Below are 26,178 nucleotides of genomic sequence, written 5' to 3' on the forward strand. Positions count from 1 at the left end.
GCTATATAATGCAGGTGGAGTTAATTGCTCTGCATTAAATAGGAAGTGGCAGGACAGGCAGCCAGAGATTGATTGGTCATGTCTGCTCTGCATGAAGAATCAGCGCCTGTAATCTTCACCAGCCTTCTTCTCCTGCTGCTGGCACCACTGGGCACTACTATTCTAATGCCAATGTTCACCATGCCCTGAATAATGCTGGTGGTGTAGTACTGTCCTCTCCATCAATGCAGCTAGTGCATCACCTACTCTGAAGAAACCCTAGGAGGGGCATTAGAGGAGTGTGACCCAAGCCAATAGCAGGCGGCCAGAGGGGAGGATGACAGAGGGTCCCCCAACTGGATATGGTACCAGGCTGGGCATGGAGCATAGTACATATAGTCTTCTTCCTGGGTTGAGCTGTGAGTAGAATGGCTGCAGTGCTGAGAGGGAACCAAGATGTCACCATGGAGGTCCCCATGGATCTGTTGTACTGTACACCTAAACAATGCTGCCATAGTGCACAAACAATACAGCTGCTTCTGTACCAATATAATGGGAAAGAGGGTGCTAACCCACATCATATTTCAGCTGTCTTCTGTCTCCAGCCACCATGTATAATCACCACCCACCATCTATCGTCACTGTCCACCGATGCTGAGACCCCTAGTGTAGTGGTGGACACAATTATAATGGAGCCCTATGGAACCTACGGTAAGCACGTCTGTCAGAAGTTCCATAGGACCGGACCCCGACTAAAACAAACCTCTGACAGGTCGCTATGACATATAAAAAGTTTGTTAAAATGATAGGTACAAGTCTTTCCAGATTTTATGCCTGACACCCTCCACCATTTTTGTAGCCCATTTTCGGACCCGTTCTATTTTTATCAATATCTTTTTGTAGGTGAGGTCTCCAGAACTGGGCACAGTATTCCAGATGTGATGTCAACAGAGCTCTATACAGCGGGATCACAGTCTCCCTCGTCCTACTGGTTATACCTCTAGCTATACAGCCCAGCAAACAATTAGCTTTTCCTGCTGCCTGGTTGCGCTGGTGACTCATTTCACTGCCCCTAAATCTTTCTGCCAATTTGATACTTGGATAGAGGATTACTTCTACCCAGGTGCATGATTTTACATTTAGTCTCCATTCACAATTTACAGGACCATCTATAGCCTCCAGCAACCATCTATAGCCTTAAGCCTCCATCCATAGGACCATCTATAGCCTCAAGCCTCCATCTGTAGGACCATCTATAGCCTCCAGCCACCATCTGTAGGACCATCTATAGCCTTAAGCCTCCATCCATGGGACCATCTATAGCCTCAAGCCTCCATCTGTAGGACCATCTATAGCCTCCAGCCACCATCTGTAGGACCATCTATAGCCTCCAGCCACCATCTGTAGGACCATCTATAGCCTCCAGCAACCATCTATAGCCTTAAGCCTCCATCTATAGGACCATCTATAGCCTCAAGCCTCCATCTGTAGGACCATCTATAGCCTCAAGCCTCCATCTGTAGGACCATCTATAGCCTCAAGCCTCCATCTGTAGGACCATCTATAGCCTTAAAAGGGTTATCCAGCGCTACAAAAACATGGCCACTTTTCCCCCTCTCTTGTCTCCAGTTCAGGTGTGGTTTGCAATTAAGCTCCATTTACTTCAATGAAACTGAGTTTGAAGCCCCACCCAATCTGGAGACAAGAGAGGGGGGTAAAGTGGCCATATTTTTGTAGAGCTGGATAACCCTTTTAAGCTCCATTTACTTCAGTGGAACTGAGTTTCAAAACCCCACCCAAACTGGAGACAAGAATGGTGCAAAAGTGGCCATGTTTTTGTAGAGCTGCATAACCCCTTTAAGCCACCATCTATAGGACCATCTGTAGTCTCCGGCCACCATCTATAGCCTCCAGCCACCATCAGTAGTCTCCAGCCACCATCTATAGGATAATCTGTAGTCTCCAGCCACCATCTATAGGATAATCAGTAATCTCCAGCCACCATCTGTAGGATAATCTGTAGTCTCCAGCCACCATCTATAGAACCTTTTATAGTCTCTGACCACCATGTATATGGCGCCCATCTGTCTTTAGCACCTTGCAGTCACTAACCACTCTCAGTCATCAGATAGGAGGTCACCAGACATACTGTGAGCTGCATTGCTCTTTCTCTGGGGTCTTTTGAGGGTTCAGGGGACATTTTGGGGGTGACACAGAAGCCAGTATATTTCCCCTACAGTTTTTTTTTTTTTATTAACATGCTGTAACAATCTCCAATATCCAGCACTAAGCAGTGGTGACGGCGCCCCCACCAGGACAGACATCCCCCCGCCAGTCTTATAGATTGAGCCCTTTACTGGTGGGGTCCTCAGTGTGTGTGTGGGGGAGGCTGATTGAATACAAAGATCTCTGTAAGGTAACATTATGGGTAGCAGCCTGTGTGGCACATCTGTTGCAGTGGGAGGAGCCATACACCCCGCAGTGATTGTATGGATATGTACAAGGCACCAGGGGTCCTGTGTCAGGATCAGGTCCCCGAATGGCTACAGTGCGATGAGTAGAACTTTTTTTGGCTTTTCGTCATGTGATCAGTCCTAGTGATTATATCCCCTATAGGATGAGGTGGGTGACCGCTGGCACCAAGAAGTGTCCAGGACTTAGGGTCCGCAGGCTGCTCATCTATCCGCACATTGTCAGCGTCAGCCACTGCAAGAAAAGAGACAGTAAAGGGTTAACAGCCAGTAACTCCCATTATCCTTTAAGTACTACAGCCATCTTTCTAGATACAACGTATCTGATTGGCTGTTCTACTATATGGCATTATGTAAATCTGCAGAAGGCATCCTGTGCTGTGCTGCCCCCGTGTGGCTGCTCTCTATATGACATAATGTAAATATGCAGAAGGTGGCCTGTGCTCTGCTGACCCTGTGTGGCTGCTCTCTTTATGACAGAATGTAAATCTGCAGAAGGCGGCCTGTGCTCTGCTGCCCCCTTGTGGCTGCTCTCTATATGACATAATGTAAATATGCAGAAGAAGGTCTGTGCTCTGCTGCCCCCGTATGGCTACTCTCTATATGACAGAATGTAAATCTGCAGGAGATGGAAGGTTGCTTGTGCTGTGTTGCCCCTGTGTGGCTGCTCTCAATATGACAGAATGTAAATCTGCAGATGGTCGTCTGTGCTATGCTGCCCCTTGTGGCTGTTCTCTATATGACAGAATGGCTAATAACAGAGAGCAGCCGCAGTTCTGTACACTCTCTTGGGTCATCACACTTATTATTTACCTCTCCTAGGTTCATCTCTGCCACCCCGGCTTCCTCAGAGGCAATGCCTTTGAAGAATCCTAAAAAGAAAACAAAACACAATAATAGGTTTAAGGGTCAGAGGTCACATGAGGCCGCTGCTCTACAGAGGAGATGAGACTCACTGAACATGGCCTCCAGCTTCACCAGACAGCACACAAAGTTATCAAAGTCAATCCCCAGATCCCCATCAGCGTAGCGAGCGACCAGGACCTGCATGATCTTATTGTTCAGCCGGAAACCTAGAGAGAGAGAAAGCGAGAGAGAGAGAGAGGACATAAATATGGCTCCAGGGCAGAACCCACTTACACTCACCACCTGAGGCAGACTCCACCTACCCTCACCACCTGAGGTAGACTCCACCTACTCTCCCCTCACCACCTGAGGCAGACTCCACCTACTCTCCCCTCACCACCTGAGGTAGACTCCACCTACTCTCCCCTCACCACCTGAGGTAGACTCCACCTACCCTCACCACCTGAGGTAGACTCCACCTACTCTCCCCTCACCACCTGAGGTAGACTCCACCTACCCTCACCACCTGAGGTAGACTCCACCTACCCTCACCACCTGAGGTAGACTCCACCTACTCTCCCCTCACCACCTGAGGCAGACTCCACCTACTCTCCCCTCACCACCTGAGGTAGACTCCACCTACTCTCCCCTCACCACCTGAGGTAGACTCCACCTACCCTCACCACCTGAGGTAGACTCCACCTACTCTCCCCTCACCACCTGAGGTAGACTCCACCTACCCTCACCACCTGAGGTAGACTCCACCTACCCTCACCACCTGAGGTAGACTCCACCTACTCTCCCCTCACCACCTGAGGTAGACTCCACCTACCCTACCCTCACCACCTGGGGCAGACTCCACCAACCCTACCCTCACCACCTGAGGCAAACTCCACCTACTCTCCCCTTACCACCTGGGGCAGACTCCACCTCCCCTGACCACCTGGGGCAGACTCCACCTCCCCTGACCACCTGGGGCAGACTCCACCTCCCCTGACCACCTGGGGCAGACTCCACCTCCCCTGACCACCTGGGGCAGACTCCACCTCCCCTGACCACCTGGGGCAGACTCCACCTCCCCTGACCACCTGGGGCAGACTCCACCTCCCCTGACCACCTGGGGCAGACTCCACCTCCCCTGACCACCTGGGGCAGACTCCACCTCCCCTGACCACCTGGGGGAGATACCACCTACCTTAACCACCTGGGGAAGACACCCCCTACCCTAACCACCTGGGGAAGACAACCCCTACCCTCACCACCTGGGGAAGACAACCCCTACCCTCACCACCTGGGGGAGACACCCCCTACCCTTACCACCTGGGGGAGACACCCCCTACCCTAACCACCTGGGGAAGACACCCCCTACCCTCACCACCTGGGGAAGACACCACCTACCCTTACCACCTGGGGAAGACACCACCTACCCTTACCACCTGGGGGAGACACCCCCTACCCTAACCACCTCAGGAGGATTCCACCTTTCCACACGACCTGGGGCAGACTCCATCTGTTACTACCTGGGGCAGACTCCGCTTACCCCCCTCACCACCTTGGGCCTTCTCTTACCGGCAGTCTCCAGGGCCATTCGCAGCTCATAGGAGCTCATGGTTCCGGACTTGTCCAGGTCGTGCTGCCTGAAGACCCCCTATAACAGAAGTAATAACATCATCAGGGGATCCTCTTGCCTGTGCTGGATGTCAGTGTGTATCCCTCCAGACATGTTGGCCTTTTCCTCCTCCCAGCCCTATTATAGACCCCGAGACTAGTGAGACTCACTTTGTCCTAACCCTGCTGAGGTTTGTTACAATGTATCAGTGCAGGTAGCATGTACACTGGACACAACTGTAACAAACCCTCAACCCTGAGTAGTGAGGAGCTGGGGCGGCAGCCATGACACATTATTTACATGGGGATAGCTATGTCAGATCACCAGAGATGAGGACAAGCACCATCATGCTAGGAGCTGTAGTCCCCCGACCCTCTGTGCATCAGAGAGTAGGACAAGCACCATCATGCTAGGAGCTGTAGTCCCCCGACCCTCTGCACTCACCAGCCAGGTCCGGATTTTGTTCCATAGGATCTGGAACTCCACTACCCCGAGCTTGCCGCTGCCATCCTTCTGTGAGCGACATAGTTAAAGAACAGACAAGTAAAGGGGACCCTAAACTTCTGACCACTAAGGGAATAGCCAGCAGATCACTGCCAGCAGGGCAGACCGACATTATATATCCTGCTTCCGCCAGAGTGCCCCTTATACATACACTATTGCCGACAGAGTGCCCCCATATATACTGCTGCCCACAGAGTGCCTCTTATATACACAATTATCGACAGAGTGCCCCCCCATATATCCTGCTGCCAACAGAGTGCCCCCTATATATACACACTACTGCCAACAAAGTGACCCCATATGCACTACTGCCGACAGAGTGCTACCCCAATATATTCTACTGCTGAAAAAGTGCCCCCATCCATACTACTGCAGACAGAGTGCCCCCATATATACTACTGCCAACAGTGTGCCCCCCATATATACTACTGCCAACAGAGTGCTACCCCAATATATTCTACTGCTGACAGAGTACCTCCATCCATACTACTGCCGACAGAGTGCTACCCCAATATATTCTACTGCTGAAAAAGTGCCCCCATCCATACTACTGCCAACAGTGTGCCCCCCATATATACTACTGCCAACAGAGTGCTACCCCAATATATTCTACTGCTGACAGAGTACCTCCATCCATACTACTGCAGACAAGAGTGCCTCCCAATACATACTACTGCCAGCAGAATGCCCCCTCCATATATACTACTTCCAACAGTGCTGCCCCCTATATATTTCACTGCTAACAGAATGACCCCCATATATACTACAGCTGACAGAGTGCTCCACCTGCTTTACTCTACAGTTGAAAGAGTGCCCCCATATATACTATTGCTAACAGAGTGCCTCCATATACAATATACTACTGCTGACAGAGTGCTCACCCATGCATACTACTGCCAACAGTGCCTCCCCATATATACTACTGCAAACAGAGTGCACCTATAAGTCATGGCCATCGTCTTGCTTCCTATAACTGACTGACTTCATATTGTATTGCCTGTATATAGTGTTATGTTATATACAGGAACACGTAGATCGGATATAATATCCTGGAACATTATAAGGCTCAGGGGCCGCCACAGCATATAATCTCTTCTCTATAGGGGGCAGGATGGTGGCCGTGACCACCACCCACTCGTCATGTGACCAATACTGAAGGATACGTCCATGAGGTTGACCATCTGGCGGCAGGCCTCCATACCAAACCCGTCCGTCTTCAGGTCCTTGTCTGAGAAGGAGACAGGAAAGATGAGAGGCACAACCACCATTGTGATTACCGTCACCACCGTCATCATTATTTTCACCATCATGTTTCTTATCAATACCATCTTCACCACCACAATCATCACTATCAGCATCATCATCTTATTCACCACCTTCATCACTCTCATCACCACCACCATTGTCTCTCCATGTACGTCTGTAAACCCTTCACTGATCCTGATTGCCACATCTCCTTCCTGCCCCTCCCGGTGCATTGTAAGAAATGTAGTGTTCACACCAGACGCTGCACTGTTTAGCCTAGTGCACACACAGCTACATCTCCCATAATGCAATGAAAGCAAGTGTGCAGACAGGGACCAGGAACAGAATGCAGCTCTGGTTGTGGCTGGAGCGCCCCCCGCAGATCACTCACGTCTTGACACCACTCTGTTGAGGATGGTTCGCAGCTCAAAGACGCTGATCTCCATGTCCTGAGGAAGAGGAGAAGTCACTGCGTGAGTCCCTGCCCCAACTACAGTAACACATAAAAGAGCCCCCCACCCCCACACACGTCGACCCCAAATACAGTGACAAAGGGTAGATGCTTCCCATCCCACACACCCTAGCCTCAACTCACATCTCCTGCCAGCTGCTGGAACATGGCCTTAAAGGAATCATCCACATCATCCTCTGTAATGTTCTCCTGAAAAGAGAGGGAAACGAGATGCACCATCATTACCACCAGTACAGCCATGACCACCATTACCATCATCACTACCATTACCATCATCACTACCATTACCATCATCGCTACCATTACCATCATCACTACCATTACCATCATCACTACCATTAGCATCATCACTACCATTACCATCATCACTACCATTACCATCACCACTACCATTACCATCATCACTACCATTACCATCACCACTAGAGCCAACATTACCATCAGTATCCTCACAGCAGCCATCATCATCATCACCACCACCATTGTGCTTGCTGCCAGAAAACTGCAATGTTCTTGTTTATACTCTTAGGCTAAGGGCCTGTTCACACTACGGAAAACAGGCAGAAATTCCTAGAGGAACCCCCACCTGCGGGCTCTGCTCAGAATCCCGCCTGCTATCTGAGCACCCCTCCACTCTCCGCACCTCTCCAGTCAAAGAATTGACATGACAATTCTATGAGCAGAGAGGCACGAGGCATCCCATTGAAACAGATAGCAGGCAGTCTTCTGAGTTGTGTCCGCGGGCAGGGTTCAGCTCGGAATATACACCTTTTTTCCGTAGTGTGAATGGACCCTAAGAATTCTTATCTTTATATTGCAAAAAATAAGCAATGCTTGCGGGTTACTGCTACACTGTAACAATCATATGGGGTCACTTATAGGTGCTGAAAGTCTCTAATCTGTATGTAGCAGCAAGACCTGTGTCCTACCTGATCTGGAAGATCTGCGGACACCTCTTCATCCAGCTCCCTGATGAGACATGAAAAGGGGGAGGTGAAAAACTAAACCCCAACACCCTGCACCCCAGTAAAGTGTCCAATCCATAAGACATTATGTGACAGCAGAATAGAAAGTACAACTTTGGAGGATAACACATGATGTAATAGCATCATAGTGAATGCAGCTCCTGAGGTGACTGAATGATAAGACATGATGTAACAGCAGAAAAGTGAGTGCAGCTCTGGAGGTCACTGGACGATAAGACATGATGCAACAGCAGAATAGTGAGTGCAGCTTTGATGGCAATGCTTGTATGGTCCTCAATGTCAGTAAAACAGGGTTGTACATGGTTCCTCAGTATTACATGCAGGGGCACTAGACTTGCGTTGTGGATTATACAGTACATGCCATGGGGGGGGGGGGGGCGGGGGGTTACTATAATTACATACTATATAGTTGTACACCTGGCTCCACCTAGTACCAGACTTAGCTCTTCCCCACTCACTGTGTCTCGGACTGTTTTTCGGTAAAGACTCTCAGTACAAAGTCACCCTCCTTGTGCGCCTCAAAGGTGGATGGTACTATGATGTACTCTCCGGGGGGCAGGCGGATCTGGGTGCTCACTTCCCGCAGATTTATGAAGGTCTCAGAGCGAGCACAGGATTGGTGCCGTAGGAAGAAGTCCTTCTTAAGGTGAACATTCTGACAGCCCTTAAACTGTAGGGATGAAAAGTGTCAGGACAAGAAGGAAGATCCTGGACTGGTCACAACGCAGCAAATATACAACACTAGGGATGAAAAGAAAGATGAAGAACGGGAAGACGAAGGAGAAGAAATAAGAGGAAGGATAAAGAAGAGGAGGAGGATGTAGGAGAGGGTGCAGTAACTGGAAGAAAAGGAAAAGGGTACCAACCAAAACAGGACCCATATTTTTGGTTACAGACCCCAACTGGACTCATGTCTTCATTTACCAACCCCACCCAGACCCATGTGTTCAGTCACCAACTGCACCCAGACCCATGTCTTCAAGGATCAACCCCAACTGGACCCATATTTTACGAGTCCAACCCCAACCGGACCCATGTCTTCAGGGTCCAACCCCAACCGGACCCATATCTTCAGGGTTCAACCCCAACTGGACCCATATCTTCATTCAACAACCCCACCCAGTCCCATGTGTTTGGTCACCAATTGCACCGAGACCCATGTCTTTAGGGACCAACCCCAACCGGACCCATGTCTTCAGGGACCAACCTTAACCAGACCCGTGTCTTCAGGGTATACCCCAACCAGACCCATGTCTTCAATAACCAACCCCAAATGGTCCCATGTCTTCAGTAGCCAACTCAACCAGACCCATGTTTTCCTGTTACAACCCCAACCTGAACTATGCCTTTAGGGACCAACCGCAACCAGACCTATGTCTTTAGGTGCCAACCGCAACCGGAACCATGCCTTTTGTCACCAACTCAAACCGGACCAAAGTCTTCAGGTGCCATTTCTAGCCACTACTAATAGATATGGAACTACCAACCCTTCTATCCAGGAAGCAGGCTGCCCTGACCTACATACCACTTCAGAGCCAGCAATGGCCCCAGGTCCATCTTCTCATATTAATCAATATCCTGAACCCCAACATTTGTCCAACTCTTCAACCCCTCACTGTACCATAATACTTCATGCTCCATATGTGTGTCACGTACCTCATCAGGGACCTAAAAGGAACAGGAAAAAGAGAAGACTCACATGTTGGCAATTCATCAAACCCAAACAATATACCTTCTCAAAGAACCCCTCCCTCCCATCCCCCTTATTATCATGACTGGACAGAAGGACTGGTAAAGGACCATGTTATAATGTTGTGATATCGTTCAGGATGCAAGACCTCAGCACTAATCCAGAGAATGGGCCTAATGACTGTCACAGGGACACCCCAATAACATGCATCTTGTGGGGTCTCACCTCATACACAGCAAAGCCAATGGTGTGCATGTCTCCGCCCGCTTTCCGCTCTTGTCTACGGTTTTTCTGCATCAGGGCCACCAGGAAGCTGCAGGCCAGCTCATTATCATCAGGGTCATCGTCCTCCTCCAGAAGGGTGACCTTAAACTGAGGGTTAATCCAGAAAGTGGCTGCAACCAGAAAAAAAAGTGGTGGTGAGTGCCTGGCACTTATACAGACCAGTGAGGTACATGGACCACCCGACTACCCTTACCTGGGTTATTTCTGCAGCCCCCGGCTGTGCTCCCCCGCCGCCAGGTCCCCTCATACATCGTTGTGTGCCACTTGCTAACTTCATCCTTACCGAGGGCATCAGGGGTTAGATTACAGATCTCCAGACGTGAAAACTGGCGAAGAAATTCTTGGAAGGACATCCTGAAGAACAGCAGAGTGCAGTGAGACTTAACGAATAGATACTCTATAGTATAAATACCGGCCCGGTAAAAGTGACAGTGATCAGCTGATCAACTATTGCTATCAACTGCACATCTCCCTGTGTAACAGGAGATTTATCAGCTCTGCTGCCACCTATGTCCATGTCAGAAACTGTCCAGAGCAGGAGAGGTTTTCTATCGGGGTTTGCTGCTGCTCTGGACAGTTCCTGACATGGGCAGAGGTGGCAGCAGAGAGCACTGTGTTAGACTGGAAAGAATACACCACTTCCTGCAGGACATACAGCAGCTGGAAAGTACTGGAAGAATTGAGATTTTTAAACAGAAGTAAACTACAAATCTGTATAACTTTCTGACACCAGCTGATTTAAAGTGTTTAATTTTTTACCGGAGTACTCCTTTAATACCCTGGAAGGGTGCTTTTACACATCACAAACTGTTCATACAAGACCTAACCCTTAGAGATGTGAGCACAAAAACATGAGGACTGAGTGTCCCCTGTGTGATTAGCGATGTCTGTGCAGCCCTTGCCTTTAGTGTAAAATAATAAACGTTATACCTAAACGTTATACCTAACGTTATACCTCTTGGCTGGGCAGCCTGTCACTTCAGAGATCATTTCAGAAGCTCCAGCAGTGGCTGCGGGCAGGAGAGAGCTGAGCACCGGGAGCGTGGAGAGGTAGGTATAATCTTTTATATATTTTTTACACATTTATCAGCCATCGGCCACATGTCGCTATTACACATAGCAATGTGCACCCAGCGGCCAATGGATGTTTTTAGGTAGGATTAAAACAACATGATTAGCTGACGATCGTTTTCCTCAGCTGATCGTTGTCTTTTTTTCCACGGAGCAGATTATCACTTCTTGTAATAGGTCCCTAATGGCATGGACACATGCTGAAGGACCAATCACTTACCAGAACTCGCCATCTTCCATCTTCAGGCGCAGATCTTCCCTCTCTGAAGGATCAACCTCATTCCATTCAGAAGAACTAAAAGAGACAAAGTTATCCTTAACAATAGTGGGAAACTACAATTCTCTTTAGGTACTGACAGCCTCAGGAGAAGTAGATGCTCAATATATGGAGAAGAAGCCTCATGGAACACACACACACACACACACATATACACTTGCACAAATGGCTCAGCTTACTTATCACTCCAGGCTCCTGTCCACTCCACCTGGCCCCATGGATTCCTGATTCGGATGAGCTTCTCCACCTGACCCCGGTAATTCACCTGTTGATGGAGAAATTGTCAGCAAGATCCTGGAGCAAACACACTTATAAGAAAATCACTGTAGCTCTTCGAGAGCCCCCATAGCTGTCCCCACCTCCTTGAGACCAGTCACAGAATACGCGTGGCCCTTCACCAACTTCTTGAAGGTAATGGCCTCCATGTCATAGGCACTGGTAATCTGAGGGGAAAAAAAGAGAGTCAGATAAGGGGAAAAGAGAACAGTCACAGTCATTGGGCACCGCTATGGGGGCCGCAAACAGGCTAATACAATATAAAGAGATACAGCTCAATCTAAAGACCCCATGAGAGCACAGGTCCAGACCATGTTCTAGCATTAGCATTTATGGGCACAGCTCTGGGGCTGTACCAGGGGAGTAACTAGAAATGGCTGGGCCCCATAGCAAACTTTTGATTGCCCCCCCCCCCCCCCGACTGACCACTAAACGGTCAAGTGAAGTCATAACTACATAACTGCTAGCTCTGGTCAGGAGTGCTTGCAGTTAAAGGGACATTTGCAAAACCCAGGAGACCAGCAGGGCCACCCGTTGCTGCAAATGATGACGGCTCAGGGGGCCCAGTGTATTGCAGGGGCAGGCCATGGGGCCCCCTGATGCGGCGGGCCCCATAGCAGCCGCTATGGCTGCTATAGTGGTAGTTACGCCCCTGTGCTGTACTACCCAAGACCGTCTGCAGGGGGTTTGTGAGGTGACTACATTTTTGATTTTGTTAAAGGTTAAGTAAAACTTATTAACAGATGACAATAGCGCATTATGTAAATAAAGAGCTCCTTACATCAATGGAGCAGCCCAGCAAGGACCCTCGCGCCAGGGCCCGGCTGATGATTTTGTCCAGGTCACGTGGGGCTTTTCGCAGTTCATACATCACGGCAACCCCACCGGTGAAGTCTTCAAACCCCTCCATGGTGCTGCCACCAGAGAGGGCCTCATAGGAACCATTCAGCCTGGAGGAAAGAAGACATAGAGCAAGATCTCAGCACTACTGAGCACAAGCATGTATGTGTGTGAGAGGGTCCGAGAGTGTGCGAGAGGGTCTGAGTATGTAAGTGTGCCAGGCACTTACTTGGCATAGGCTTTCTCCAGCAGTGCACTCCAGAACTCTGAGCACTCAGCGGAATGAACAAAAACCAGCTCTCCATCCTTCACTGGCAATCGGTCATCGACCACCACGTCCACCCACTCCCCAAACTGCCAGATCTAGAGACCAGGAGACAACATATGTTGTGTTATTAAAGCACATTTTGTAAATCAGAATGCTTTTTGTGCAGGAGCCGAGCATATAACTATAATCTCCATCATCCTATGCTAGGAATCTCAGAAATTATACATATATTGCCATTCTCTGGCTTACCTGGAAATGGAAGATTCCGGCATAGTCTTCTTGAAAGCTCTGCCCATGAGGGACGACACGATGCAGCAGATCCTCATTCAGTGTCAGGGAACCGATAGCAGCCAAAAGCCAACAGTCACCTGGGGAGAAACAAAGGCTGAGTGTCAGGATCCCAAACCAAGGAGACCACAGGGTCTCAAACTCAGGAGGGACACCAGGTCCCAGACCAAGGAAAGCTTTATGACTGAGGAGACCCTAGTGCCCCAGACCCGGGAGACCGCAGTGCCGTGGACTGGGGACACATGAGGGCCCCACTTATTTTCTTATAAAGATTGTTAACTAGGTGAAACCCCCATACACAAGCCCTGAGCCCCCCATACAGGATGTTTGAGAAAGAATTAGAAGTTAGATTTTAATCAAAGAACTAAAAAAGAAAGTGCCCCCTTCTCCTTGTGCTGGAGGACATTCTGCCCAGCAGTGAAGGAGTTAAGGATTAACTAGAAACATTTGCTCTATTATTAGCCGCTGATCCACCGCCACCGCCGTGTACAGGTCACAATATAGGCTGGACAGGAGTCTATATATATGAGGTCTGGACACCACATTATAAACTATACTGCAGTCACATTCAGAGCTGCTGCTACTCTTCTGCGAGCTCTTAGGATCCTCTGCTGGTTCAGTGTCTGTGCAGACCAGTGATCTCCAACTTAGGGCTGTCTGGTCATGGTGGGAGTTGTAGTTTAGCGTCAACTTGAGGGCTATAGGTTGGAAATCACTGATATAGACCATGTTATGCTGCAATGCATTTTGGAAGATGTTTGGAGAACTTTATCTAAGTTGTCACTAGAAAACTAGTGTGAAAAGGCCCAATCAGTTTTTGCCAAATCCTACACAAAAACCATTGACAGCTCCCCCCGTAGTAATGAGGTGGACTCACCCAGCGCCCCCTGACAGATGTCCGTCCTGGTGGCTCCACCCACAATGAACTGTGGATCTGAGACGATTTCCTGCAGAGAGAAGATACAGGAGTCATCACCGTGGGATCCTCCAACTCCAGCCCCCCATACAGGTGATTTCTCCATAAGGTCCCTGACTATTTATAGGACCCCGCTATCTCTCCCCTCACCAGCCAGATTCACTGTAAGGCTCCATCTCTAGGGACTGAACACTGGAGGATCCGATGTGCTGCATCTATACAGATATCTAAGTATACAAGCCTCATTGCAGACCCCATGGCGGTACTCACTGATGGACGCTTCCATCTGACCCCTTGTACTTTGCTGGAGCCAGGCCCTAGCTCCTTGAAACCCATGGAAGAGGTGATGGCTGGGAAATGGGGGTCCTCAAACAGGGTGCCGTTCTCCAGGCATGACTGGCGCAGAGACTCATAGTCCTGTTTGAGGTATTTGACAGCACATTCATGGGATCCCACCCCTGACGCCTTCAGACGGTCAATCTTCAGCTTTGATGCGATCCCACCAAAGGGCATCATCTTTCCCCCTGAAAGAAAAGAAGCAAGAAACTGAGAAATTGAAGGTCAAGGAGCTGACCATAGACCAGGGTCCCCCACAGGACTACAGGATACAGGATGAAACATTGCAGTTTATAGAATGGCCACTAGATGTCAGCACAACTGAAATAACCAATGAAAAAAAAAGCATCTTAGTTAGCAGACTATTGTGAAAATCAATATGATCACCTTTATCACCAGGAACAGAGGATCCTGCCAGAAACTAGAGAGAGCGCAGCATGTCAGGAAAGAGCAGAGGAGCCGGAACCATAGCGTATTATAGGGGGACAGATAGCACTATGTGCTTGAGGCTCAGGAGGGGCATTGTACCACTAATATCTACTCCCTCCCCTCCACCCATCCCAGTAACAAGGAGTCTGTGAGGGTGGGTTCACACTGAGGAATCCGCGCTGAGAAGTTCCCGCGGATTCAGTCACCCGCCCGTACTTGCGCCTGCGCGCATCTCCGCCTGTGCCATAGACTCCATTTTATGGCGGACAGATTCCGCCATTCTTTCGGCAGACGGCGGAATCTGCCTGTGCACATAATGAAGTCTATGGCACAGGCGAGCGACGGAATTCGCGTGAACTTCTACCTGCGGATTCCACATTGTGAACCCACCCTTAGGAAGCTACTAAAGGCAGAGAGGGTCACAGAGACAAGTTGAGGGTGCTGAGTAGGGGGTCTAAAAAAAAATGAGGCCCAAAGCCCAATGAGAGAGAAGGAACCATGAGCAGGAATGGGGAACCTTGGAGTGTAATCAGTCTAATGTCAACATTCTAAGCCCACATTCTATGTAAACAATCTAAGCCTTCATTCTATTTCAACATTCTATGTCAACATTCTAACTCCACATTCTATGTCAACATTCTAAGCCCACATTCTATGTAAACATTCTAAGCCCACATTCTATGTAAACATTCTAAGCCCACATTCTATGTAAACATTCTAAGCCCACATTCTATGTAAACATTCTAAGCCCACATTCTATGTAAACATTCTAAGCCCACATTCTATGTAAACATTCTAAGCCCACATTCTATGTAAACATTTTAAACCTACTTTCTATGTCAAGGTTCTAAGTCCACATTCTAAGCCTAACATTCTAAACATTAATTGTAAGTTATCATTCTATGACAGCATTCTATGTCAGAATGTTGACATAGAAGTTAGGTTTAGAATGTTGGCAGAGTATGTTGTTCTATGTCAACATACTATGGCAGAACATTAACATATGGGGGGGTTTACGAAGCCTACGCCAGAGGCGTACGCCAGGGAGAAGGTGCAGATTCGCCCCTTCTCCCTGGCGTATGCCTCACGTACGCCCCGCTCCCCCGAAGGGCGGGCTGGCGGAGCTTGCAAGGGCGTGACGAGGCGGGGAGGAGGCGTAAATCATGATCAAAATCTACACCTGCTGGAAGCAGGTGTCGATATTGTACGCCGGGCGCAGATTTGGGTGCCCAGCCGGCCGGATTCACCAAGAGGCGAGTGCCTCTTAGTGAATCCTGCCTGGGAAAAAGGACGGGGTCTTCGTAAATCCCCCCCATAATGTCATAGAATGGGGACATAGAATGTTGTAAACCTACATTCTAAGCCTACATTCTATTACAACATTCTATTGAAACATTCTTTGTTAGAATGTAGGCTTGGAATGTTGGCATTGAATACTGGCTTAGGCCATAGTGTGAATGGGGCCTTAGAATGTTGACATAACATTCTAAGCCTACATTCTATGTCAGCACTCCAAGCCTACATTCTATGTCAGCACTCTAAGCCTACATTCTATGTCAGCACTCTAAGCCTACATTCTATGTCAGCACTCTAAGCCTACATTCTAATGCTGTTATGTAGGCTGATTCTTTTGTCCCAGTCCGGCCCTGGCAGGATCTATCACTTTATATCTGTCAGGAGGTATAGAGAGGACTGATTAATTTTCTGTAAACCTGTAGAGGTCAGAGGTGTAATAATCTGCTGGATATATTACTATGTATCTGTCAAGTGGTGGAGAGGACAAAGCAATATCCTGCAGGTCTCTCTGTTTCCCCCTAAGATTATGTACTTTTGCCCGGTTTGTCACATAGAGAAATCACCTGCATACGTGTATGTAAACCCCCCCCCCTCTCCGCTCCAGAACCCCCACATTATGCCCCTGTTGTCAGGCAGGTGCGGGGGAGGGGTGCAGAGCAGATCCAGGTCTCCCTATTGCTGGGCTCTGAGTCAGCTGAGTCAGAGCCAAATCCCAGCAGTCAATAAAGCAGAGCGGAGAGGAGAAAGTGTCTGCACAGATCATCTGCCTCACCTCCATTATAACTGAACTGTAATGACTGTGACTGATGACATCACTGCGCTGTGACATCACAATGTAGTGGCTGAGCCTCAGTAACGGTTCTAGGCTATAGATGTCACATGATCTGTGGGGCGGGTGCGGTGCTTTGCGGTTCGTGATACTTTATCACCCAGAGGATCAGCTGCTGCCATATCTCCAGGACCTCCTGTTTAGAGAGATTACCAGAATCCCCCGCTGTGGCCGCACATCAGCTGCCTAAGGATCATAAAGTGACTTAGTGTATAAATATTTACATGGTTCCTCCCCCACAGCCAGCAGTCCTGTGCAAGGGGCAAGAGGTGGGATCAGTAATGACTGGGGATCATAAAGATGACACTGCTGGGAGATCGATCCCACCACCAAGCATGGAGGCTCCCAGATCCCCCTCCCCCCATCTAATATGTCCACAATCTTACATATCTTTCCCATACAGCACCCCATATCAGATATGCCCCCGTACAGTCCTCTAACAGATATCCCCCTGTACACCCCCCCTTATCAGATATCCCCCGTACAGTCCCCCATCAGATATCCCTTGTACAGACCAACATCACATATCCCCTGTACAGCCCCCAATCAGATATTCCCAGTACAGACCCCCCCGACCAGATACCCCCCAACAGACCCCCATCAGATATCCCCCTGTACAGACCCCCATCAGATATCCCTCCAAACAGACCCCGAAAAGATATCCCCTGTACAGACGCGCATCAGATATCCCTCCATACAGTCCCCGAAAAGATATCCCCCACATATAGCCCCCCATCAGATATCCCCCTGTACAGACCCCCATCAGATATACTTCCGTACAGTCCCTGAAAAGATATCCCCCTGTACAGCCCCCCAGATATCCCCCTGTACAGACCCCCATCAGATATCCCCCTGTACAGACCCCCATCAGATATCCCCCTGTACAGACCCCCATCAGATATCCTTCTGTACAGTCCACAAAAAGATAACCCTCTGTACAGCCCCCCATCAGATATCCCCCTGTACAGACCCCATCAGATATCACCCTGTACAGACCCCCATCAGATATCCCCCTGTACAGTCCCCCATCAGATATCCCCCTGTACAGACCCCCATCACATATCCCCCTGTACAGACCCCCATCAGATATCCCCCTGTACAGACCCCCATCAGATATCCCCCTGTACAGACCCCATCAGATATCCTTCTGTACAGTCCACAAAAAGATAACCCCCTGTACAGCCCCCCATCAGATATCCCCCTGTACAGACCCCATCAGATATCACCCTGTACAGACCCCATCAGATATCACCCTGTACAGACCCCCATCAGATATCCCCCTGTACAGTCCCCCATCAGATATCCCCCTGTACAGACCCCCATCAGATATCCCCCTGTACAGACCCCCATCAGATATCCCCCTGTACAGACCCCATCAGATATCCCCCTGTACAGACCCCATCAGATATCCCCCTGTACAGACCCCATCAGATATCCCCCTGTACAGACCCCCATCAGATATCCCCCTGTACAGACCCCCATCAGATATCCCCCTGTACAGACCCCCATCAGATATCCCTCTGAACAGACCCCGAAAAGATATCCCCTGTACAGACGCACATCAGATATCCCTCCATACAGTCCCCGAAAAGATATCCCCTGTACAGACGCGCATCAGATATCCCCCACATATAGCCCCCCATCAGATATCCCCTTTACCAGCTCCTGACTGGTTTATATCATACGTAATAACAATCCAGCCTCCACCTTCCATCACCAGGCCGGCCTCTATCTCTACCTGAGCACCATACAAGCCTCCACCTCCACACCAGCCTACCTCCCAGATGCTGCCATTAGGAGCCCTCCACCAGATGCCCACATACCTGAGGAGAACGTCGCCATGAGGGCTTGTGTGTGGGAGAGCCGCAGGCCGCGAAGCTGATGACTGCAGGTAAGCGGATAAAGAGAAAGGGAAGATGGTGAGAAAGCAGAAAGGGAAGCAGCAGGTAACAGTGTCTGCCGGACATTACATGGCTATTACAGTCTCCTGGGGCCCCCACTGACATCCACCCCACGGTGAGGGAGGGCAGGTGTATGGGGGAGTCCTGGGAGATTGTATCTAGTATATAAGGACCAAAGAAAAGACGCAGCTATATTAGCTACAGCTGAGCGGTCATGCGGGATGTAATGTACAGGGGCAATATATAGCCCTATAGTCCCCCACACAGCGCGCATATATATATATATATATATATATATATATATATATATATATATATATATATATATATATATATATATATATACACACACACACACACACACACAGTATACAGCCCGGGGCCAGATTAAGGTTGGTGGAGGCCCCGGGCGCCCCCCCCCCCAATAAATAAACTATGCCACGATCTATACAGATGGCAGCTTACTGTAGGCGACTTAGCACAGGCCCTCCTCGCTCCTGGCTGTATTGCTTTGCATCCTCCTCTGTTGCGCACGTGATGGTCACTAGAGGCTGCAGTGCAGAGGAAGATGCCAGATCCTAGAGACAGGAGCAGGGAGGGCTCAGTATCAGAATATATTCCCACATTCTGTTAATAACGCAATGTGAGAACACAGCACTTTCTGTGCTCTGTTGCCAACCGATCTACTAGGGTTCCTGCTGGTGGGGGCCCCTAAGTGGTGGAGGCCCCGGGGCATGTACCCCTGGTGCCCTCCTTTTAATCCGGCCCTGATACAGCCCTATAGTCACCTACACAGTATGAGTATGTATATGTATATATATATACACACACACACACACACACACACACACAATATACAGCCCTATAGTCCCCTACACATTGCATATACACACACACACATTTATATCCCTATAGTCCCCTACACATTGCACATATATACAGCGCGCATATATATACACACATACATACACACAGTCCTATAGTCCCCTACAGTACAGTGTACACACACACATATCTATATATATATATATATATATATCCCTATAGTCCCACTATCTCCTATCTATCTATCTATCTATCTATCTATCTATCTATCTATCTATCTATCTATCTATCTATCTCCCACTATAATCCCCTACACAGAGCACATATATTGAGCCCTATAGTCCCCTACACAGTGCATACTGTATATAGGCCCCTCAGCTACACTGGGGTGCTATATACCTGGAGCTGTCAGGATGTTCCTATGTTTTGCTGTGTGGACGTTATTGCGGGGGTGACAGCAGGAAGTGCAGCCATATTGGTGGGGCTGTGAGGCCTCTGCCTGGAGCCACAGTACATGCAGCTGCACGGAGCAGGGAATACGGCAGCCGTGACGTTCCTGAATAAAGTAAAAACATTTCCCACATTCCCTAAATATAAGAGATGAGAGGACTAGACTGCAGAGAGATGGCAGACACAGGACACACAGCTGCAGGGTTGTTACAGTGTATCAGTGCACATAATCCTCTGCAAGCTAAAACAAACCCTGTGAGCTCCAACCTGCCCTGACACATTGTAACAGACCCCCATGCAATGACGTCCAGAGCACACAAAAATTACTGTTAAAAAAAAAACTAATGGAGTCCACAGAGTCTGTAGAGCTCACAGAGCATTGTCTACACTGGATACAATTGTGTCACTTCTCAGCTAAGGACAGGACTAGCGATATACAATGTATCAGTCTGGGGTCCAGGCTGTAGAGCTCACAGAGCATTGTCTAGACTAGATACAATTGTATCACTTCTCAGCTGGGAGCAGGACTGGCTATGTACAATGTATAAGTCTGGAGTCCAGGCTGTAGAGCTCACAGAGCATTGTCCACACTGGGTACAATTGTATCACTTCTCAGCTGGGAGCAGGACTAGCTATGTACAATGTATCAGTCTGGTGTCCAGGCCATTTAGCTCACAGACATTGTATATATTGGATACAATTGTATTACTTGTCTACTTGTATTATGATTTCTACGAGATTGTGAAGATTTTCGTATTATTCAGGGATTAAACGTCATTTAAATAAAACCAGAAAAACCTGTTAAATATCGACAACGCAAAAATCATTGAATTCACAGGACAGAGGCGTCAGTGCAGCGAGCGCCCAATGCAATGGCCTCCAGGGACATCCAGGGCCTCACCTGTCCAGGTAAATACAGGAGATGAAACCGCAAAGGCCCGCGCCTCCCACGACACCCAACCCTCACCTGGGACAGGTAAACATACAGCAAGGAGCCTGCCAGATCCCACACCCTGCAGGTAAGTATAGAGACCAAGGGGAGGACTATACCACAACAACAGAAGACAGGAGGGGACAGGTTAAAGGGGAACTCCAGTCTACAATCATGATGTCCCCTGCATATTCCTGAAAAAATAGCAATCCATCTTAGCTTTAGCCAAGATGTCCAGGCATAATGGGAATTGTAGTTTTGCAACAGCTGGAGGGCTAAAGGTTCCCCATCCCTGCTACCATGTGGGAGAGGTAGTCACAGCCCCGCCCCCTGAATGATATCACTGATATATAATATAATGGCATGTGATCAGAGAGGAGATCCATACACCTTATACTACAGGAACAGCTATTCATCTATTACTGCTGACAACTGCCCCTATAATCATATGTATAGAGAGGTAGTCACCCCCTTTCCCCTGTATGACACCAGTAAAGTTGTCACAGCTCCGCCCTCTTTATGGCATCAGCTCTATGGGACAGAACACCACTATGACCACCATATACAGAGCGCTCCCAGAGAAGTTGTACTGTGCTTCAGCTGGATACAATGTTTCTATTTCATTCAATATTTAAATAAACAAATTTCCTGCACTACTTAACCCCTTCCTGCCTGCACCTCTTATTACAGTGCAGTAGTGTTATAGGAGGAGCGGCTGAGATCAGTCACATCTTATTACAGTACAGAAGTGTTGGATAGCCGATCTGCCCTTGCTTACAGAGCCTATTACACGGCTTGATAAGGCTGGGTTCACACTACGTTTTTGCAATCCGTTTTTTTTTTTTTTCATCGACTTCCATTATAAAAAAAAAAAAAGAAATGGATTAAAACGGATCAGTTTTTTTTTTTTTACGGATACAAAAACTTAGGTGTCCCTACTTTTGTGTCCGTTAAAAAATATCAGTTTTTCGCAAAAAATGGATGAAAAAAATAGATTGCAAAAACATAGTGTGAACCCAGCCTTATTGTGCGGCGAGGGCTGCATGGTCGTCATGAACAATGTCCGTGCAGCCTTTGCTTTAAAGTGGAACCATCAGCAGGTCAGACGACTCTAACTTGCTGATAGCCCCCCTATACGCCCAGGGTGCTTCCTCCTTGGAGCCGATCCTGCGCTATTAGTTGGCGTAATCTTTGGCCGGGAGCACCCAGGTGAAGATTACACCAACTAACAGCACGGGAACGGCGCAAAAGAGGAAGGTACCACACATACCTTCCTCCTCAGCATCCTGGGTGCTATAGGGGGCCATCAGCAGGTTGGATTGTCTGACCGGCTGATAGTTTCCCCTTAAAGGGGCATTCCGAGGTGTATAGAAATAATAAACACATTGCTTATCTGTCCACGTTCCCCCGGTGTTCTCCTCCTGCATACCCTGCCGACACTTCCGAACCTATGACAGCCCGCTCGGCCAATCACTGCCCACAGTGCTGTCCCGTATCAGCCAATGATTAGCTGAGCAGCCTGTCACTGCAAAGCGGGGAAAACAGAAATAAGCCAGGAGTACACCAGGGGACCGAGGAGAGGTAAGCATCACCTTTATTTTATTCTGTATCCTTTCATCAGCCGCCGACTGCACATCACCAGTCACACGTAGCACTGCCTGGCCGGCGGACAATGATTTTCAAACAAGTTGTAAGACAACGATCAGCTGGTGATCTGCTCTTTGGCTGATTGTTGTCTTTATTTCACCGGGCGATATCTGCCCGATTCTGCCTTATTCAGGAGACAATCTCCCTGTGTAATAGGACCCTTAGAGGAGCGGCTGATATCAGTCACATCTTATTACACTACAGTAGTGATATAAGAGGAGCGGATGATATCAGTCACATTTTATTACACTACAGTAGTGATATAAGAGGAGCGGATGATATCAGTCACATCTTATTACACTACAGTCGGGCCGTATTTACCACTAGGCACACGTGGTCCGGTGCCTAGGGCAGCACCTTGCAGGGGGGCAGCACCAGGCAGCAGGGGGACAGAAAAAAATAATTTTTTTTTGTTTTTATTTTTTTAGTTTCCCTCCTCCGGTTCAGACTTGCAAGTAAATCTGGTGTCTTTTCCAGGGGGGTGGGGGGTATGGTGGTATTGGTCAGGTCTGGTATAGCCAATAGGTGCGTGAAGATGGGGCATCTCCAGGTTTAGTGCCTAGGGCAGCAGCAGCTGTTAATACAGCCCTGACTACAGCAGTGATATAAGAGAATCGACTGATATCAGTCACATCTTATTACAGTACAGTAGTGGAGGAGGGGCTGATATCAGTCATTTCTTATTACAGTACAGTAGTGATATAAGAGGAACCGTTGATATCAGTCACATCCAGGGCCGTTTCTGCCATGAGGCAGACTGAGCTTTCTGCCTCAGGCGGCAGATTCTTTACTCCACTAGGGGGCAGCACAATCCCTCACTTTCACTTTCAGACGGTCTGCAGGCACATCACCAGGCACCTCTGCCTCCTCCTCAGGCCCCCTCTCCGTAGCTCAGTGATTGACAGCCTTGTCCCTGGGGGCAGCTGTCTCCTAGCTGGCTGTCTGTCTCTGTCGGAGCAGAGAGAAGGGGAGGGAGGCCTAGCACCACAGTAGAGCTGACTGGAAGCTGTGTGTGCCCTGTCCCCTCCCATACAGCCTCATCTCCTGAGCCCTCCACTGCTGGCCTGGGATGTGAGATCTGCTGGAGGAGACAGACACAGGAGGTTAGTGTGTGTGTATACAGTATATGTGTGTGTGTGTATACAGTATATATATGTGTGTGTGTATACAGTATATATATGTGTGTGTGTATACAGTATATATATGTGTGTGTGTATACAGTATATATATGTGTGTGTGTATACAGTATATATATGTGTGTGTGTATACAGTATATATATGTGTGTGTGTATACAGTATATATATGTGTGTGTGTATACAGTATATATATGTGTGTGTGTATACAGTATATATATGTGTGTGTGTATACAGTATATATATGTGTGTGTGTATACAGTATATGTGTGTGTATATAGTATATATACAGTATGTGTGTATACAGTATGTGTGTGTATACAGTATGTGTGTGTATACAGTATATATGTGTGTGTGTATATACAGTATATGTGAGTGTGTATACGGTATATATATGTGTGTGTGTGTATACAGTATATGTGAGTGTGTATACAGTATATGCGTGTGTGTATACAGTATATGTGTGCGTGTATACAGTATATGCGTGCGTGTACAGTGTGTGTGTATACAGTTGTGTGTTTGTGTGTATGTGAGAATATTTTTGTGTGTGTGTGTATAAATATATATATATTTATATGTGAGTGCGTATGTGTGTGTGCATCTAATCTGCCCTGTATGTACAGCTCATGTGCCCTGTATAAGTATGGAGTGATCTCAGTAGCTGAGCCCAGTCTATGCCCAGGGTTGCCAGCTGCTATCTGTCACCTGTGTGACTGGCATTCTGTTGTATTATTAGCGCCCCCACAGCCTGTACACATAGTCACCTTGCTGGGGAAGCAATAGAAAATCCCTAGATGCCTTAGTTATAGCCGCACACTGTAATAATACCATAAAAATGACTATACACTACTTACATTATTAGTGCAGTGTACTGTAAAAAAGATGTAAAAAAATTAAAAAGAATCCACTGTATAAAAGATGCAAATCACTACTTTTCTCTATTTTTCAAATAAAAAAATTCTACACAAGAATATATACAACTATGGGTGTATGTTCACACTATAGAATACGTTTGGAAATTTCACGCGGAGACAGTGCGGCAGACTCCACTTGAAGTTCCATATGTCCCATTGACTCAATGATATTCTCAAGCTCAATTATTTGGGCGGACGGCGGATTGAGCTGGAAAATATCATTGAGTCAATGGGACAGGTGGAACTTCAAGTAGAGTCTGCCACACTGTCTCCGCTTGAAATTTTTGAGTGTATTCCATAGTGTGAACATACCCTGAGACTATAGAAGCTATATATATCTATAGAAATATCTGAACTAAACAAAAACCACATTACATCTCTGCACGGTGAACGCTATAAAAAGAATATATCCGTGCAATGTATTCATTATTGGTATATATGTGCTGTATATTGCTGCTAGTATATATCTATGTATGTATATATCTGTTTATGCAGTTGGCTACATAGATTGCTTAACTACTATTCGTTAATTTGGTGGGGGGGGGGGGGGCACCATTTCAATTCTCGCCTCAGGCAGCAGAAAACCTAGAATCGGCCCTGGTCACATCTTATTACACTACAGTAGTGATATGGGAGGAGCGGTTGATATCAGTCACATCTTATTACAGTACAGTAGTGTTGCAGGCGGAGTAGCTGATATAAGTCACATCTTATTACAGTACAGTAGTGTTGCAGGCGGAGTAGCTGATATTAGTCACATCTTATTACAGTACAGTAGTGTTGCAGGCGGAGTAGCTGATATCGGTCACACATACTTGGTATTTTCGGTATTAGAGATGTGTGGTTATGGGGGAGGCTTTCGCACTTTCCGTCACTCCCACTGATGTGTGGTATGGAGGGGCAGGGGGCACCAGATGGGTCCATAGACCTCAGTATTACAGACAGCGGTCTCTAACCTGGCTGATAACAGAGCGCAATAGCTTGTAGAGGGGAGAGACTGCAGGAGTAGTGGCCGCTGTTCTATGGCTTCGGGACCCTGGTTGTATTCCCAGCTCTTCACGGAAGTTATTCAAACAGGCTGGGCCCCATGCAGACACCCTGGGGGCCTCTGAGAAATCTGCACCACCCAAAATATAGTGGAGATGGGATCCTGCACCTAGGGGGGCAGAGAGTGTTACCAGGGAAAGGGCAACTGCTGGGAGTCAGGGTCCCCTCAGAGTTTGGGGAGAGGAGGGGGTTAGGTGTCTCCCCTGCAGCAGGGCGTGGCCCAGACAAGAGGGGGTTAATAATACTCACTTAGAGGCGACGATGTCCACTCCTCAGCGATGCCTGATCTGGGGTGCTGCCGCCTGGGGCCCCCTGTATACACAGTATAGGTATATATATGTATGTGTGTGTGTGTGTGTATAGAAGGAATCGCAGAGTCTCTGCTACTGTGTGTCAGCTCAGTCACTCCCTCAGCT

General features: G+C 48.2%; 1 protein-coding gene across 1 annotated transcript; it reads right to left on the reverse strand.

Moving 5' to 3' along the window:
* Nucleotides 1-2,213: 2,213 nt before the first annotated feature.
* On the reverse strand, nucleotides 2,214-26,178 carry CAPN11 (calpain 11). The gene is made up of 23 exons (XM_069955441.1): nucleotides 26,012-26,178; nucleotides 18,737-18,798; nucleotides 14,294-14,547; nucleotides 13,985-14,054; nucleotides 13,069-13,187; nucleotides 12,781-12,914; nucleotides 12,493-12,661; nucleotides 11,795-11,878; nucleotides 11,615-11,700; nucleotides 11,379-11,453; nucleotides 10,281-10,441; nucleotides 10,028-10,197; nucleotides 9,769-9,780; nucleotides 8,571-8,782; nucleotides 8,056-8,095; nucleotides 7,250-7,315; nucleotides 7,046-7,103; nucleotides 6,573-6,637; nucleotides 5,350-5,418; nucleotides 4,866-4,944; nucleotides 3,407-3,523; nucleotides 3,264-3,322; nucleotides 2,214-2,685 (listed from the first exon to the last, which is right to left on the reverse strand). The coding sequence occupies exons 2-23, from the start codon at nucleotides 18,753-18,755 to the stop codon at nucleotides 2,659-2,661; spliced, it is 2,145 nt and encodes a 714-aa protein (XP_069811542.1). The 5' UTR covers nucleotides 18,756-18,798; nucleotides 26,012-26,178; the 3' UTR covers nucleotides 2,214-2,658.

The sequence above is a fragment of the Dendropsophus ebraccatus genome, chromosome 15 (assembly GCF_027789765.1).
Source record: "Dendropsophus ebraccatus isolate aDenEbr1 chromosome 15, aDenEbr1.pat, whole genome shotgun sequence".
Classification (NCBI taxonomy): Eukaryota; Metazoa; Chordata; class Amphibia; order Anura; family Hylidae; genus Dendropsophus; species Dendropsophus ebraccatus.

Coding starts and splice junctions, on each gene's coding strand:
- CAPN11 (XM_069955441.1), bottom strand. Junction 8,096..8,570: donor GAAAAACAGTCCGAGACACA/GTGAGTGGGGAA, acceptor ATGTCTCATCAG/GGAGCTGGATGAAGAGGTGT. Junction 5,419..6,572: donor AGATGGTCAACCTCATGGAC/GTATCCTTCAGT, acceptor TGTCGCTCACAG/AAGGATGGCAGCGGCAAGCT.